This window comes from Malaya genurostris, chromosome 1 (assembly GCF_030247185.1).
Source record: "Malaya genurostris strain Urasoe2022 chromosome 1, Malgen_1.1, whole genome shotgun sequence".
Taxonomy (NCBI): Eukaryota; Metazoa; Arthropoda; class Insecta; order Diptera; family Culicidae; genus Malaya; species Malaya genurostris.
Window position 1 is genome coordinate 88,800,651 of NC_080570.1, and position 18,243 is coordinate 88,818,893.

The 18,243-nt window shown below is 36.5% G+C and overlaps 1 protein-coding gene across 2 annotated transcripts in view; it reads right to left on the reverse strand.

The window, feature by feature from the left end:
- Nucleotides 1-18,243, reverse strand: part of LOC131440673 (protein 60A-like) — a 160,947-nt gene that overhangs the window by 86,568 nt on the left and 56,136 nt on the right. The window contains exons 1-2 of one of the 2 annotated variants that reach the window (XM_058612158.1): nucleotides 4,702-4,775; nucleotides 4,302-4,471 (exon numbers count right to left, since the gene is read on the reverse strand). In XM_058612158.1, coding sequence (XP_058468141.1) covers nucleotides 4,302-4,471; nucleotides 4,702-4,760 — 229 coding nt within the window. In that variant the 5' untranslated portion in view covers nucleotides 4,761-4,775. Of the gene's footprint in view, nucleotides 1-4,301; nucleotides 4,472-4,701; nucleotides 4,776-18,243 lie in introns of those variants that run through there. The other variant, XM_058612157.1, reaches the window with a different exon arrangement.

Consider the following 18,243-nt stretch of genomic DNA (forward strand, 5'->3'; position numbering starts at 1 on the left):
ATACTGTTACACACTGCTGTCAAAGTTATATAAACTAAAAGTTTTTTTTCGTTCCGATAGCATTAAACACCTTCTTGGAATCTAAAGTTGTATTATTATTATTAGATATAGCACTTTCTAGCAAATCTTCCGTCTATACTCTTGGCTAGTAGTCACATGTAAGCTTTATTGTTCTGTATTTCACGCCACTTTTGCATTTGCTATGGAACGGAGCCTAATGCCCGGGGATCACCACCACTAGATGACTCACTTTCTTACTTTCTTCTGAGTCCCTTAACTGGGACTTTTTTTATTACTTTTCTCGTGTTCACTATTTTCGAGCTAAGTCCCTTCTCAATAGGGACTTAGGCTATCGCGCGGTGAGCTGTCACGGTCTGCCATGTGGCAGGTCCTTTTCGTTCTCATGATAAACGTAATAGTTTCGAGTTTGGGTACTGGATTCAGAATGATCGATTTATTTTCCGGATTTTTTTGTTTCGATTATAGACGTTTTAACCTTAAGGTCATTCGCCTCTTCGGGCCAGAAAAATTGTCTGACCCTATGTGCGGGGTTGGGAATCGAACCCAAGTGGGCTGTGTGAAAGGCATCGACTTACCCATCATGCTATACCCGTCCCCTGGTTTTCCGGATTTTAGTTTTGTTCAATTTACAATTTTTATTTGTGTGAGTGCAAGTTTTACCGAGAATTCTTGAGACTTGATAATTACATGTATCGAAGAAGTGTTGGAAATAATTATTTGGAGAAGGATAATGTTTAATAAACATCGCTCGACCCGCGGCGAAAGCGAGAACAATTGAAGTTGTTTATTATCCTTCGCGCGAAGCGGAAAATCCACGCTAGCGGAGCGCATGGTTTAATGTGTTCATATTCATTGCGTTACTTTGTTTGTGCGCTGTAAGCAATTTAAGTGATTAAGCGAGGAGGACCGTTTTTGGTACTGAGCATAGTTTCGGTCATAGTGGTCCAACTCATAAAATATTTAAAGTTTATGATTTGTAAAGTGCCGATGCATCAAATCATAAGACTGAATGTGCTACAATGTATGGTTGGTTTCCATACAAGGTGCTCTCAAGAAAACGTTTACAATGTAACTACATGGTGTCGAAATGAAATGTAATATTCAAATTGTTCTGAGTATACGGATTAGGATTAACGTGGAAATCGTGGTGGTTTTGTAATCCCGCCACAGGAGGACCACTTTCTCTTAACTGACCTTTGAGTAGTAACAAACGATGTACCTTCACTATTTTCATCAGAGTCAGATTCCTCCTGCTCTAGATTTGAAAAAGAGCTTTCTGTTTAGAGAGGGGGACATCAATGACAGTGTTCTGCACATGTGCGCTGTCGAGCTTTTAAAGAAAACGTCATTTCGTCTTTGCGCAACTTACACATACTGAAATACCATGAAGACTATGTCCACAATAAATACATGTTTCAATTTCTTTACTTCTTTATAACATTTGGTATGAAAAGCCGAATAGGAAGGCACACTCTATCGATGTGGTAACGCAGATACAGCGAATGTCACTCGAAACGAATCTGAAGGTCGACAGGCCTTCAAAAGATACTGAGTACAATTACTTGCACTCGTTCGTGCCCGAGTGTTCGATTTGTGCACACGCGCGTTATTGTTGTCGACATCGGCGACGGTGCTTATCTCAGCAAGGGCTGTAGTATAATCATTGTATTATAGCAACGAGATTAGTGGCTTTTATACAGTAAATTTTTGTGTTGACTTCGCGTTGGAAGCAGTAGTATATTCTTTTGTTTAACCAAGCAGTGTCGAACAATAACACATCTAATGTCTGCCGCCTACGAGTCTGCTGGTGAAAACAGATCGAGGTCACGCTGGGGAATCAGAAGGAACGAATGAATATATCACCTAACAGCTCATCGTGCCATACTAGCTAAGTACTTTTTCAAACCTTTTTTCCGATTCTCCATATTTTTCACTTCTGTCTATCTTTATTGGTAAAAGTGCGGGAAACTCTACTCCTGCACAAAAAATAAAGTATGTCCACTAGTGACGTCTCTATCGTCCCGGAGGAGAAACATATAGATGGCGAAGACGAAGAGCATCTAATGTCCGACTCTGAATACGATATACCCTATTGGACAGCCTCGATGCGTCTGTATCCAATAAAGCTATCGCTTCTTTGGCGGCCTTGCTGAGCCGATTTTATTTCTCTCTCATTTTTCGTTACGTTACCAGGAAACTGGAGCTTAAAAAATACTGCGTTCATAGAAATCGACTAAGCTTCACAAAAATAACATTCACTTCATTTTTATCGCAACAACACCTATGTTTTATGCACTAATCGCATCTAAATTAATATAACGTAAGTCGTATTCACGACAAAAACTATATTGATACCTTTGATACAACAAGAGATATTCACGATCAAAAACTTATTACTCTCTTAGAGGGTAAATTTTGCAAAGGCGCCCCAAGATAAACAGAGCTCACGACAAAATCATCACACTACGTCAAATAAAAACAAATAACATGAGTCTTACGAGTACAATATGCTAAACTAGACTTTTATATAGATGATTTTGAGCTATCTGAAAATATCAGAGTCACTATTCCTGAAAAAAATATCAGAGTTTCTATTCCTGATAAGTTCTATGATCGAACACTATGTTTAACATACATCAACATACTTCTCTTACTCTCTCAGTCGTAGACAACGCGGGTCTCTGCTTTATACAGGAGGCGTCTCCATTCAACTCGATTCATGGCTGTTCGCCGCCAGCCTCGGTAGCTGCGAAAGGTCCGCAGGTCGCCTCAACGTGATCGATCCATCATGCCGCTGCGCGCCTCTTCTTCTTATACCGGTCGAACTATCGTAACCGCCCGACTTAGACCGTTTGGATGAGGGTTGGTCTTCCCAGCAACTGGTGCAGTTCATGGTTCATTCGCCTTGTTAAAAACCGCTGTAACCAAACGGATAGTAACGGGAGCTCCGAATGCTCTCCGAACGATAACTGTCAAATGACGAACGGCAACGGTAGCGAAAGCAAGCACTCAACAAAAGAAGTGGAAGGAAAACTAGTCTGAGCCAGTGCATAAGTGTGCTCACATCTTTGCGAGTTGGCAGGCAGCTAATAGTTTAAGTCGTGTGGTTTGCAGTCGGAATCTACGGTGGTCAACTTTAGATGAGAAATCACGAAGTAAACCAACCATTGAATCATTCAGTGAACGAAAATCTGTTGTTTTTTGTTAATCAAGATCACCTGCTAATACAAATCAAACCATTTATGTTATGGTAGGATGTCACTGAGATAAAGAGTCAGAAATTTGCGGAGTGAGCTAGAGAAAATACTGAATGTAAGTTCCTGGTGAATTTTGTTAAATTACTCTAATAATGTTTAATAAATTCCAGTATAAAAGCTGTTTCCAATCAAAACTGCTAAATGATCATGTTTTTGCTCGAGAAAGTCCGCTTTCTGAACACACCGTCTATCATCCGCACTCCGCCAAAGATGGTTTGCAACACTTTCCGTTCAAAAACACCCAGTGCACCTTGATCCTCCACAAGCATTGTCCGGGACTCGTGCCCGTAGATGATAACCGGTATAGTCAACGTTTTGTAGATAGTTAACTTCGTCCGACTTTTGCAACATCTGGCGGATGGCAACGCGATACTTTTGCAACACCTGGCGGATGGCGAACACTTGGTCCGTGGTAGCACGTTTGCATAGATCCTGCCTGGTATTGTAGCCGGTTTCAGTAGAGTGATAGCGTGGTAATTGCAGCAATCCAGCTTGTGACCCTTCCATTCATTCCTCCGGTAAAATCTCATCCTCCCAGAACTGTACTTTCACTAGTGGATTACCACCGTGTTTTAGTGGCTCGCTTGGTAGATGATCAACGCCAGCGGCCTTATTATTTTTCAACCGGCTTACCTCCTCGACAACTTCATCAAGAGCAAATTCAGCAGCTGGAAGCTCTGCATGGGAGATCTATAATAAAACTGAAACTTGAAAAAACGTATCTCCAGCAAGCCGTTTTAGTTTTATTTATTCGAACAGTTTTACTGTCAAATTTAAAACTGGTATACGCTGCCGTTCTATTTTTTGTATTTTCGAAACACGACTAAAACGTTGCTGGGGCTGCCAGTTTTTCTTGTTATAATTTTCAGATTTAAATTTAAAACTGACATAAATTAACCATCTAGAACTGGAACAATCCTTACTATGTCCTAAGTGTTGACCCCCTCGGCGAAAGACCATGTGGTCAAAACCGAAATAAACTTATATACCAGACAATAAATAAATGTTGGAATAAATACTTACTTTTGTTCAAAAATGTCATTATAATATCGCTTTGGTCTATGGCTTCGTTGTCCATTTGTGTGAAAATATCGTGTTTAGTATCAGGGCTTCTTGTATAACGAGCATGATAACCGCTTGTTTGATGCGATAGTTTGTCGTAGATACTTAACAAAAACTGCGGTGCTGATTTGCTATTAAAAATTAAAAAAATGGTAAGTTGTGAGTAATGTTAAAATATATACATCAATTATTGGATTATGGTCTCAATCAGTGCGGTAAAATTTCATTTTCAATCGAATAATATATCATGAAAATGAAATTTATGGTCGCTGACCGTCAGCATATCCCTACTAATTCATTTGACTTTGCTGCCATTTTCAAGTGAAGCTCCCGGAATTTATAGTCAGTTAAATAATCGTACCTAGTCATTTGAAGTTTTGCTTGTTCAGTTTCAAGTGCCAAGTAGTCTAGCTGCTTCATTGCCTTCGCTCTTGGTAGCAAGCAAGTTCGAACGAATAGAATTATAAATGGAGTAAAGTATTAAAAATGAAAACTGAAGGAGGAAACAATTAATTTATGTGTATTCTATGATTGATATTTCAGCTATCTGGTTTGTCTTACATCTATTATCTTGAACCAATTCGAATGTTTACATGAACTTCATTTGAAGGCACACTATTGAAAGAGATATTTTGTTACTTCAAGAGATTAACTGACGGTGGTTAAACTGAGCCTCGATTGAAGAGAAACGAACATTGTGTGTGTCAGAGAGTGAAGTTTACTGCATTAGAGAGATCGATAATGTGTTCCACATTCAGTTTCAATTGAAATGAATGAAGTTTTACTGCACTGGTCTCAATTGTGTTATTTAGGGATGGTTTTCATGTTAAGCGTTGGTTTCCGTAATTTATACTTTGTTTTGTAATGCAACGTTTTGAACCCTTCATATTCAGAGCAATACGACAACCGATTATGCTAAACTTCTAGCTAATATTAGACACATATTATGTCAGCTATTGATTGTTCATTTTTTGTAAGTATCAATTTGAATGTACCAGTTGTCATATGTTCGAGCCCCGACCTGGAAGGATTCACAGTGTCAGTTGGATCGTAGTACTAGTCATGCAATGATTCTGTACGCTAAGAATCGGCTGCAAAGGAACAGAAAGACCAAATTCCACAAAAAGAATGTAACGCCAAGACTTTGCTTAAAGTCTCGTAATTTCAATTATTTATGATTGAAATTTTTATTAATAGCGAGCAGTCTCCTATTATTTCTGCTGAAATCTTGGACGCTATGCTGGCTTTCCCTAACAGAGACGACAGTTTTGAAGTAATAAGCGATATATCAGCTGGAAAGCATAGCTCTGATTGGTCATTGCAAAAGTATCGTGCACATGTTTATGTAAATAAAAGCGATTTTTTTTTTTATAATCAAGCACGTGTTTATGTAAATAAAAATGATTTTTTTATAAAGTTCAGAATCAGGTTAGAAGGATCAAACAGGTTTGCTTTGATCAATCAAAGGATCAAGCAGGTTTGCTTTTATCAAACAGATTTGCTTTGATCAAAGCTCGCACGTGCATGACTTAAGAGCCATAGGAGTTTGTATGAAATACTATGTTATGTCTTAGACCAGGGTAAATTTCGAGTGCTTAAGGAGCAAGACACTTTGCAAGCGGATGAATAATGTCAGCAATGTGTGCGTAAAAGCAAATTTCTGTGATTCTTCTCATGATTTCAATCAATACATTTTCTACAGGGTTGAACAATAAACAAATCAGTTCATTCTGTTTAGAAGTGCAATTAAAAAAAGCAACAATCTCAATCTTAAATTCTTCCGTTTTTTTCTGAAAACTGCTCGAGAAATATTATTTCAGTTTCAGCTTACTTCCACTAACACATTTGATTAGCAACGCACACATTCCTACATGGATTTTCCCTTACAGAAATTACTGCAAAATAAAGATTGTACCTCCTTTTAGTAATCCCGCAAAATAGGAACCTTAAATTTTACACGCGAAAGGCAATGGATATAGAAGGTTGTCATAAAACTATTTATTTTTTCTAGAAAACTGTTTTTTAACAGAAAATATTTAGTTTTGTTTATTTTGTGTAGCGCGATCTAATACAAATACATTAAAGCTGTGTAACCAACTTTTTTATTTATTTATTTATTTATTTATTTATTTATTTGGAGCAGGAAAAAGCCCAATGGAGCTGAAATAATAATCTCTCACTCCAGCAGACATAAAATCTCCTTATCGTTTATATCAACAGATTACAACAATCCAACAAATACATGTATGTACTTAATACTATCAATTAAAACTAACCCTAGCTAACTAACTCTATAGTAATTAGATGACACTAAACCCATCGGGTAAACGATGGTGATTTTGCATTAAAACTAGAGAAGAAAAGATATATGCTTTAAAATGGGAGGTAGAAGGAGGGAGTGGTGAATGAGAGTTTGCGAACGAAACGGGGTTAGGTTCGGCATGTAGATCTAATTAGTGGTCGAAAAAGATGGTGGAAGACGGATAAAAAAAGAGGGCGAGCAAACGTGGTTAGAACCGACATATAGATCTAATTAGTGTTCGAAAAGATAGGAGAAGAACGATGAAGAGCGGAGAAGAGGAGATACAACATGATTAGTTACAACGAGCGAATTTATTAGTTTTCAATGGAGATGGTGGAGAGAACGAAGGGATGGTCGAGCGAAAAGAATTAACATTAGTATTATAACTGCAAAAATAAAGAATTATGGAATAATCGTTGTATCGCATCACGAGAGAGATGAAAATCAAATTCCTGTGAGCAACTATTGAATAAACGGCACATACTGGAAAAGGGTTTGTTATATCCGTAATTGGTCCTAGCATGGGAAATTCGTATAAATGGATGAGAACGAAGACTTCGATGATGAATGTCAAAATTGATCAATTGTAGGAGATCAGGACTGTCAACACGTGATTGAATTAGATCAGTAATAAAGACAGCCTTGCAAACGATCCTACGTACAGACAGCGGATCTAGCTCAATAAGCCGATAGCGATCTTTGTAACTAGGAAGGTTGAATGGGTCCCTCCATGGTAGATTGCGGAGTGCAAATCTAACGAATTTGCGTTGAACACTTTCGACACGATCAATGTCGATTTGATAATGAGGCGACCAAACGATAGCTGCGTATTCTAATGTTGATCGAACTAGCGCACAAAAAAAGAGTCTTCGGGCAGTGTATATTGGTAAAGTTCTTAGTGATCCGAAATATGAAGCCTAAGAGTTTAGAAGCTTTCGAAATTACATAATCGACATGATTCTTGAAATCCAATTTCTGATCGAGAATAACACCTAAGTTCTTAACTGAGGATTCACGTTTGAGGACATTTTGCAAGAGATGATAGTCATATGTAATTATTGAGCGTTTTCGGGAAAAAGATATAATGGAACATTTGGAAGCGTTTAGTACCATCTTGTTATTGTGGCACCATTTGGCGAATGTGTCAAACTGAGCTAGCAGAAAACGTGCATCTTCTAGTTTCTTTTATAGGATGATATAGTTTGAAATCGTCAGCAAATGATAGTTTGAAACATTTCACGGAGAAGTTGAGATCATTGAGGTAAAGTAAAAATAGAAACGGTCCTAAGTGGCTTCCTTGAGGTACTCCAGAACTAACAGTAAAAGGAACTGTTGTGAAGTTTCCTATTTTCACCGACATCTCGCTACCAGTAAGATATGAACGCATCCAATCTAGTAAAGCGCCACTAAAGCCCAATCTGTCGAGTTTAGCAACTGTTATTTGATGATTTATTTTATCGAATGCCGCTGAAAAATCTGTGTAGATAGCATCAACCTGTAGATGCGATTGTAGAGATCGGATGATAAAAGATGTGTAAGCTACAAGGTTTGTAGATGTTGACCTCTTAGGCATGAAACCGTGTTGAGTTTCAGATATGTAGTCCTTGCATTTGTCAGTTATGAAATCGAGAATATTTATTTCAAATAGCTTGGACACAGCATATAGTGAAGCTATTCCACGGTAGTTAGTAATATAAGATTTGTTACCTTTCTTAAAAACCGGAAAAATATATGATTTCTTCCAGGGGTCTGGGAAAGTCCCCGCATTAAAAGAATCGTTGAACAATAACATATAGTCAGTGGTGTTAAGAGTGAATTCAAGCATTTTTTTAGGACTATCGAAGGAATGGCATCAGGTCCTGCGTTAGTAGAGCTTTTTAGTTTTGAGCACGCCGTAATTATCATGGTCGAGGTAATAGGAGGATGAGCTCCAACAGGAGAACGGAGAGGGACGTTTACGATTGCCTCTGATACTTCTTCGCTACTAAGAACTTCATTGGAGAAAACGCTACTGAAGTGCCTTCGAAATAGATAGCAGATTAGGGAATTATAGTCTACATTCATAAAATGTAAGAAATTTACCATCAAACATTAATGAACAATTAATCAAAATTGATATTTCATTAAAAAATCAGGCTTAACTCTAACATTCGTTAGAGAATTAATTATTATTAAAACCGATTGTTTTTCAATCGTTCAAGCTACTTTGATAAACTTTTTCCACTGCATATAGAAACACATAGACTTACGACATAAGTACCAAATAAAATGTACATAATACACAAATTATCAACACAAGTAAACTTGGTTTACATTTGATCCTTAATACTGTTACGTATTGTTGGTTTATCACTACTGGTGGCAACTTTATTTTCGCGAACCACCCGTTCAGAGTCGTTTACCTTTTTGGTCTCCGGGAAAGTAGAGATGGTCCCGATTAAAAATTACCCGTACCCGTACCCGACCCGAATGAGTAGTAAAAATTTTACAAAAATTCAGGATTGTAAAAATAAAGTTATTTAGATAGCGAGCCGTATCAGGCTCTAGTTGCTAAGTAAAATACATTAAAATGCTTGTTTACATTTGAACATATAAATACACTGTGAAGCATGAATAGATTTCCAATGTCTTTGGTACTTTATACTTATTTACAAATGTCAACAAAAGCGAGTAATATCTACTCAAATTTTTCGAGAAGCATATTTACCAAAAATGTTGTAATACCCGTTGTATTCAATTTTTGGTAGGTATGGTTTTTACGAAACAGTGCGACTTTTAATTCAATTCTTTAGACGCACAAGTAAGCGTGCTCATTATCTTAACACACAAATAAAAATTCACATTCGAATCATTTGAAAAATCACGTAAAAAGGTTCCTATTGTCATATTGAATATTATACGTGACGAAAATGAATGTTATGCGAACATCCCCTAAAATGAATAGAGTATCATCAGTTCGTTTACGTGAATTGACCAAAAATTCAATTTTGAAAATGGTGAACAGTGAGTCCTTCAAGTGTAAGTAGTTTGAACATTCGTGAGAAATTTTTTTTGGTTACAATTTTTTACTACAAAGCAAAATGAATTATGATTTTGATTTAAATTAATCTGTCAAATATGCCCGTTTTGTAAGCCTCACAAACCCACACCCACGATGTTAACGTTAGCTGGTGGTTTTTACAGCCATTGAACTTCTGTGCCAACTCCGGTGGAACCCTCAACGAGTAAACACGGTGAAAATTTGAGTATTTCACTAGAAAAGATTTTCACCCGTACTTTTGCGACTCCACATTGTCACGCATCGAGATTTTCACTTGCAGTCCAGTGAAAAGAAACGAAAATTAACTGGCAATATAACCCAACTTGCTGTGCCATCAATCGGCGTCATTTCAAGTGTGGTGACACCACCCAGAAGTGAAGAATAAGAAGAACTTCTATGGAGATTTTCTGAAATTAATGTTCATATTTTTATGGTTAGAATCCTAATGATTTATATGAAAATTTTGAAAATCTCCAACCACAATTTAAAATAACAGTATTCTGGTATCTGAATGTGATATGAGTACTACACTACATTTTATATATGAATCAAATAATTTTTACTGGATTGTGCATTAAACAGCTTTAAAATGGAAGTCCATTAAAACCTACTTGAAAAGTAGGGTCTGACAACATCTTAGAGCTAAGGCACACTGTGCTAAATTCTTATTTTCACATTATATGATATTCTTATGATTTTTCACTATTAGCATTTCCATTGATAGCTACAAAGTGTATTCAACATCATGTCAAATATATAAGATAATCTTATGAAATATTTTATATAACGAATGAAATTATTTTCATATAACGAATGAAATTTCCAGTCTGAGTCAAATTTATTGGCACGCCCTATAACCATTACTAGATATCCACACAACATACATTGACACAATTTATGAAGCGCATATTATATTCACTTCGAATTAATATAGATAGGTATCTATACCATATGACTAGTTTCATAACATTTATGTATAACTTTTGATGGAGGTCATCCCAGTTCTATATATCAGTTATATATAGATCAAATGATTGCTATTTTATTGAATAACAGATCGGCTGAAAAGTTCGTATCGTTTCTATGAGAGGGCGCCACTAGAATTAAATCCATACCATTTTCAGTTAGTCCTAACCTTCAAAAGATACGTGTATAAATTTGACAGCTGTCTGATTATTAGTTTGTGAGATATTGCATTTTGAGTGAAGCTACTTTTGTTATTGTGAAAAAAATGGAAAAAAGGAATTTCGTGTGTTGATGAAACACTACTTTTTGATGAAAAAAAGTGCCGTCGATACCAAAAAATAGCTTGATGAGTGTTATCCAGACTCTGCACCGGGCGAAGCAACAATTCGTAAGTGGTTTGCAAAATTTCGTACTGGTCATATGAGCACCGAAGACGATGAACGCAGTGGACGTCCAAAAGAGGCTGTTACCGATGAAAACGTGAAAAAAATCCACAAAATGATTTTCAATGACCGTAAAGTGAAGTTGATCGAGATAGCTGACACCCTAAAGATATCAAAGGAACGTGTTGGACATATTATTCACGAATATTTGGATATGAGAAAGCTTTGTGCAAAATGGGTGCCGCGTGAGCTCACAATCGAACAAAAACAACAACGAAAAACCATGCTGAAATTGAACGAATTGGGCTTCGAATTGGGCTTCGAATTGCTCCCTCATCCACCGTATTCTCCAGATTTGGCCCCCAGTGACTTTTTCCTGTTCTCAGACCTCAAGAGAATGTTCGCTGATAAAAAATTTAGAAGCAATGAAGAGGTAATCGCTGAAACTGAGGCCTATTTTGAGGCAAAGGACAAATCGTACTACAAAAATAGTATCGAAAAGTTGGAAGATCGCTATAATCGCTGTATCGCCTCTGATGGCAATTATGTTGAATAATAAAAACGAGTTTTGGCAAAAAAAATGTGTGTTTCTATTAAACGATACGAACTTTTCAGCCGAGCTGTTAAGTTATACATATAAGATTCAAATTAATTAAAATGCTGGGATAATGGTGCTTAAGGGAATCAAAAACATTAAAAATAATTGTCTTATCAAACACTTTTATATTTTTCGTATGTGAAGAGTTTCATAATGAAAATTTATTTTAATATTTCAACTACACTTGCTTCTTTGGAACTGGCTGATTTCATCGGATATTTACTGTTACCAGACGAATCAGACGCACAACGAATTGGAAACTACTACTTTTCTCGAGGATTTGAGCTATACAAGTCCTTAGTTTTGTAAGGGAGCACCTAATGATATTTGCGATAGAAGTAGGATCCCGAGACTATAAATAAAAAATTTAAATCCTCTTATTAGACAGACAGAATGATGAGACGTACCGGGAATTTATTTCATAATCCGTTAGGGCATATCCTTGAACGAAATTGAATGAAATTTTAAATATTAAATTATATTGGCTTAGGTTTTATCGACTTTCCGCATAACTTGTATATGGTATTTTTATCAATATCATAAAGATTAAATAAGTTACATTAAACAGGGTGGCAAGTGAATTGCCGATTTCAAATTCCCGGTTTTTTCCCGATTTTCCCGGTGCACGAGACAAAACATTCCCGGTTTTTTAGGCTCAAATCGCCTATGTTCAGTATTATTTGAATATTTCTAAGATAATCCCATATCCAAAAGAATTTCGAGAATTAAGTAAAGAAGTATTTTTTGGGTATCTCTATTTGGAAATAGAAAATACAGATAAGTTATGCAATCACTGTGAAAACCGATTTTGAAACCAAGGCCCGCAGGGCTGAGTGTTATATAACATTCGAATCAGTTCGCCAAGATCATTGTGTATGTACGCATGTAACGTTTTAGAGCGATCAAATTTCTCAGAGATGGCTGAACCGTTTTTCTTGTGGTCCCATACGAATTCCATCCGGATCCGATATCCGGTTGTGAGAAGGGTGAAAAGGTAAATATAAGCTCTAATCTTGATTAAAACCAGTTTCTTCGGTTCCACAGCCTTATTGATTACGCTCCCAGCAATCAATATAGCATTATCAAAAAGCTTTGCGCAGTGGCGATATCGTAACCAATGAGGTTCAATCAACTAATAGCATGATCAACGAAACGCTGAGCCACAAGACTTTCAAAACGTTTTTGTTCGAGCGTATGAGGATTTACTTAATAGAAGATTTAAGATTTAAATAATCCTTGGAACGACGTTTAAAAACTTCATCCACAATTTGTCCAAATATTCATCTGTGGAACCAACAGTACCACCCAGCTCAATGTATTCCATCTTTATTTTGTCTGTAACTTCGCTACTAATGTTATTCGTATGTACTAGCTCTTCAAGATAAAAACTCAATCTATTTTACTATTTCAAATTAATTCGAGGTAACAGTAGGATTAAAACAATGAACATAGCTGGATATGATAAAAGTGACAAATCTTGCATTTTACGAAGGAATACAGCATTAACATTCTTGCTATTTTGTTTAAAAATCAACACATTTTATTCAGATTCCAATAATGCGTGCAGCTTTTACCCCAAATTCGATTATTGTTAGTGTTTTCTAGGTAGCCAGTAGTACCATCAGTCATTTGGAAATCAAATAATTAAAATTTAAGTTTAAAGATTCAAATTAAAATTGAAATTGTCATTTTCCGAACTATTCAATTTTTTGTAAGAATACTACTAAATAAGTCTTATTTAGGCTATCTGGAAAATCAGTAGTTCTTAAGACTCTTAGGATTCAAACTAGGAGTGTATTCTAGAGATGGGCAAAACCGTTCTTTACAACGAATCGCTCATAACTTGACAGTTCTACCAAAAAAATTAGTTCTATTGAGCCGTTCTTTCGTTCTTATTTTTTCATATATCATTTATTTTATCCTGGTTTTAAGCTTTTTGGTTTCGTTCTTCTAAAACTTTGTTTGTTCCTTCGAAAATAATATGAGAGCTACAGATTACAGATTCAATAATAGTGAGTACTTTTTGCATGTATTCCTGCCAACAATCTTTCTCTTTTCCGTTATGAAAGGTCACGAATGTGTGCAACTTCTACCAGATTCCTCAAAAACGCAACTAACTTGTATACATTCTCAAAGAATTCGATTACTTTCATTTCTATATAGAGAACTATCATTTTTGAATAAAGAACTCCAATTCACTCACTCTCGTTGAACTGTTCGTTAACGGATTGCCCATCTCTAGTGTATTCCAATACTATATTAGCCTAGTATAGTCTAAAAAAGGTTAAAAATGAACAAGAAACAATTCCACTCCCGATTCCATTTAACAACATATAAGATATTCTTTTAAAATTTAATTTTGGTGAAACAGAAAAAATGCTTCTAAAATTCTTAAAATGGACTCTTGTCGTTCTGGAAAAACAACAATCTATTCCTCTAGTGACTGAGATGATCTAATTTTGATTCTTCGTCGAAATCAACACCCATCTTGTGATTCTACTATGAAATCCATTGGTAATATAAATTAAGCATTAAACATTCACTGAACAAATCAAATCATCTTCTAAACCTTTCTAAGGTTTTTCACAAACTCTCAGAAACCAATTTCAGCTCTCAAAGAAGGAAATCAAATACTCATTGCAAACGATGGACAAGGTCAAAGTCGACAGCTTTTTAAATTTTTTGAATTATATTGAAATTAATATCAAGATTTCAACATAAGTATTGTCTCAAGATGACATTACTGAAACAAATTATGATGAAATTAGGACAATCATTAACCCACTCAAAACATGCTCCTAAGAATTTTTCATAATTTCATTATGTTACCTGACATTTCTTTTGCAATCATATTATGCAAACTTATTCTGAAATTTAATAGAAATCCAGCAAAAGAATCCGTTCGATGTGCTGTTGTTGATAACAACTAAGAAAGCTGTGATGCTTTCTGATCCATTAAAAATTGCTGCCAAACTCTTACAAAAATTGTTGAACGACACATGGGATGTTGGCCCCATCTCCAATGGATTGTGTACCATAAAACCTGTGTGGGACAATACGATGTTTCAAAACTTTTACTGAACTTCTCACTCAAACACAAAATGGAGTATTGCATCCAACTTTTCATTTGTTTAATCAAGAAAATAATGATGCTGAAAATCTTTACTAAGATTAGGACTAATAAATTTTTCCCGGATTTGCACTAAAATTCCCGACTTTTTCCCGGTGAAACGAAATTCCCGACTTTTTCCCGGCTTTCCCGATTTTCCCGGTCACTTGCCACCCTGATTAAAGGTCATAAGATGTCATATGTCTTTTGTGAAATACCATCTGCGTACGATTCATGAGACATATCCAATGAATATAAATTATGTAACGAGTTAGGTTTCATCGGATTTTTATATACATTATATAGGATATTCATATAACTTTCATTATGGTAACGTCTGTTTAGGTTTAACGTACACTTTAAATAAAGATTATAAGTTTGCATATAACTTATATAAATTATATATATATATATTATGATTCATATGACAAATTTAATTATTATAAATAAGATTTTTATTTCTGTGCAGTGTGTCTTATTAAATATGTATTAAATATGATTGATAGTTTTTTTAAATGAAGAAAAGAAATGTTTTTTCTGGAAAAAAATGCCAGTTGTCAGGTCTTGTCCTAGGCGCGAATGTCAATCAAACTGTTTATTTTTCGGAAGAACTGTTTTGCAATAAAAAATTCTCGTCAACGTGTAAACATATTTATGTGAAGTGCAAATGGTCGGGTAATCGATCAGAAAAAAAAATTTACTCGTACCCGACCCGTACCCGAGTGAGCAGTAAATTTTTTACCCGAACCCGATCCGTACCCGAGTGAGCAGTAAAATTTTTTACCCGTACCCGACCCATACCCGACCTAAAATAAAAATTTTTACCCGTACCCGACCAAAAACCCGTCGGGTACGGGTACGGGTCGGGTTTCGGGTAAAATACCCGATACCCGACCATTTCTACGGAAAAGCTTCACATCACTACTTGTTTTTTTTTTGTTGGATGGACTTTCTTCCCAACTGGTCACTGAGCGAATCGAACTTCAACGGAAACAAATTATACAAAAATTAAAACAAAATGAACGACACAGCTTGTATATAACAGAAAGATGGTACAATAGAATCTCGGAATTCCAAAGAAAAGAACTTATCACTTATTTTTTACTTGCGTATTTTATTCTGCCGATGACTTATTTTGATGTTCCGTTGCGGCCGCGATGTACGTTGGTCGACTTTCCTCGGGAAACTGATTTTGATGACGATGGATAGCGATGCGATGTCCAGAAGATGCAGTCACTTGACCTATGTGTAGTGGAGGCCTGCGTTTCACTACTGAGGATGACCCGGGGAGCGGTACCGTGCACTTTCACTATTCGCGAGTGTCTAATTTTCAATCGAGTGGGACTTCTCACTTTTCTGGTCACTGGCAACTGTTTTCACCGGATTTTTTTTTCAAAACTGTTACGTCCTCAACGCACACATAACTTGGACTAAATTCGTTGTAGTTGACCAAAACTGCACTTACGTCACACTAGCGCTCGCTGCGATAAACTGGGAAATATAAATATGGGTTTTATCTGCTTTGTGGCGGAATTGTAAAAGCCACCACGCTTTCTACATTCTAATCTTCATAAACCATATCCCATTGCAACACAATGTCTATACATGATTTGGTGCATCAGTACTCTAGGAATCATATATTTAAATTTTATGAGCGGGACCGATACGACCGAGACTATGTTCGGTACCGAAATCTGTCAACCGCACTTCAAACATTTTTAATACTTAAACTGCTTAAAGCGTATAGCGAAGAAAAGAAAGGAAAATAAATATTTTAACTTGCGCGCTGCTCTTGTTGACTTTCCGCCGCGCGCAAGAGAAACAAATAATTTCGATTGTAGTTTCCGTCGCCTCAGCTTGGGCGATATTTAATAAATAATTAGCCCTCTCTAAACAGTTAGATATATTTAAAATTTTACCAAAGTCTCATGACCTCTCAACTCTTACACATACTATCACACTCGGTAGATGTAACAAAACCAAAATTTTATTAAATAGAATAACATTCTGAACCTAACCGGCAACGACGAGTGTATGCGTTATTTTCCGTCGTATGTCATTCACAGCATGCTGTCCGTTTTCCATCGCATACCCACCGCCACCTTCAAAGCATGCCACCCCGCATTTTATGCTGCAATGATGACGATGATGACGACGATGACAGTGTGTAGACAGATGACGGTTACAATGATTTATCGTTCGTTTTGTCTTGGTTTATATTCGTACTAAACTTGTTTCCTTTTTTTAATACATTATAGGATATGCGAATTAATTTGAACCATAGCAAAGATATACATAATTTGATGAATGTAAATAAATGAAGATTTTTGAATCAAAACAAAAAATATAATTTAATAATGAATTTTTAAATAAATATATGTAAGTAAATAAATGTGAATAAATATGTGAATAAATAAATAAATAAATTAAAACCTACTTTGACACCAATATTTGCTATTAAGCAGAACTTAAACGTGACTCAAACGTGACTCAAACGAATAAACAGGGAATAAAAATGCGATTAACGATTAAATTCTACTTAGACATTTACTGACAATGAAAATAAACAAACTCCGCTGCCAATGACGGATCTCTATATTAGCATGTCCGAAAAACGTGAAACTTTTGAGAACCTGAGGTACAGGTCCAAAGCCCTGGTAAAGGAGGATGGTTGTGATGGCTATGATCGTGGTCAACTTTGAATGAACCCGCACGTGTTGGGCTCTTAGCTCGTGAATTGCAGAATGTGGGCGTGAGTGTGGCAGCAATTCAAGAAATTCGCTGGCCCAGAACCGGAAAACGCGAATTTCGAGCGGTGGATCCCATTGCCTACAATTAATTCAAGTACCACATCCAATGTAGCGGCGGCGATAGAGCAGAACGTGGAGTTAGCTTTATAGTGAACGGGAAGCAGATGAATAGAGTCATTCGGTGGAACCAATAAACTGTGTGTTGAGAATCAAGGGCAAATTCTTCAAATACAGCCTGATCAGCATTTATGCGCTACCGAATGACAAACCCGATTACATGAAGGATGCGTTCTATGAGTGCCTGGACAAGGCCTACGGCGAGTGCCCAAAACAAGATGTAAAGGTAGTCATCAAAGATGCAAACGCGTAGATCGGGAAAGAAAACTTTTTTCGCCCCGTCATGGGTACGGAAAGGCTTCATTCCGTTACCAACAATAATGGTCTGCGGCTTGTGAACTTCGCTGCTGCTAGGGGGATGGCAATCAGCAGTACATACTTCGCACGCAAGAATATCCGCGAATACACCTGGCGACACCCGAGTGACACCTGCTCCCAGATAGACCACGTGGTGATCGACGGTCGATATTTCTCAGACGTTATAGTCTTTCAGAAGTCCGAACGTCGACACAGATCATTATCTTGTGGTTGCAAACGAAAATTCGGGCGCGATTATCCAGCATCACGAGTTCCAGAAACAATAGAACGATGCGTTTCAATATCCAACGCTTGTCAACTGATCACTAAATTCTCCTATG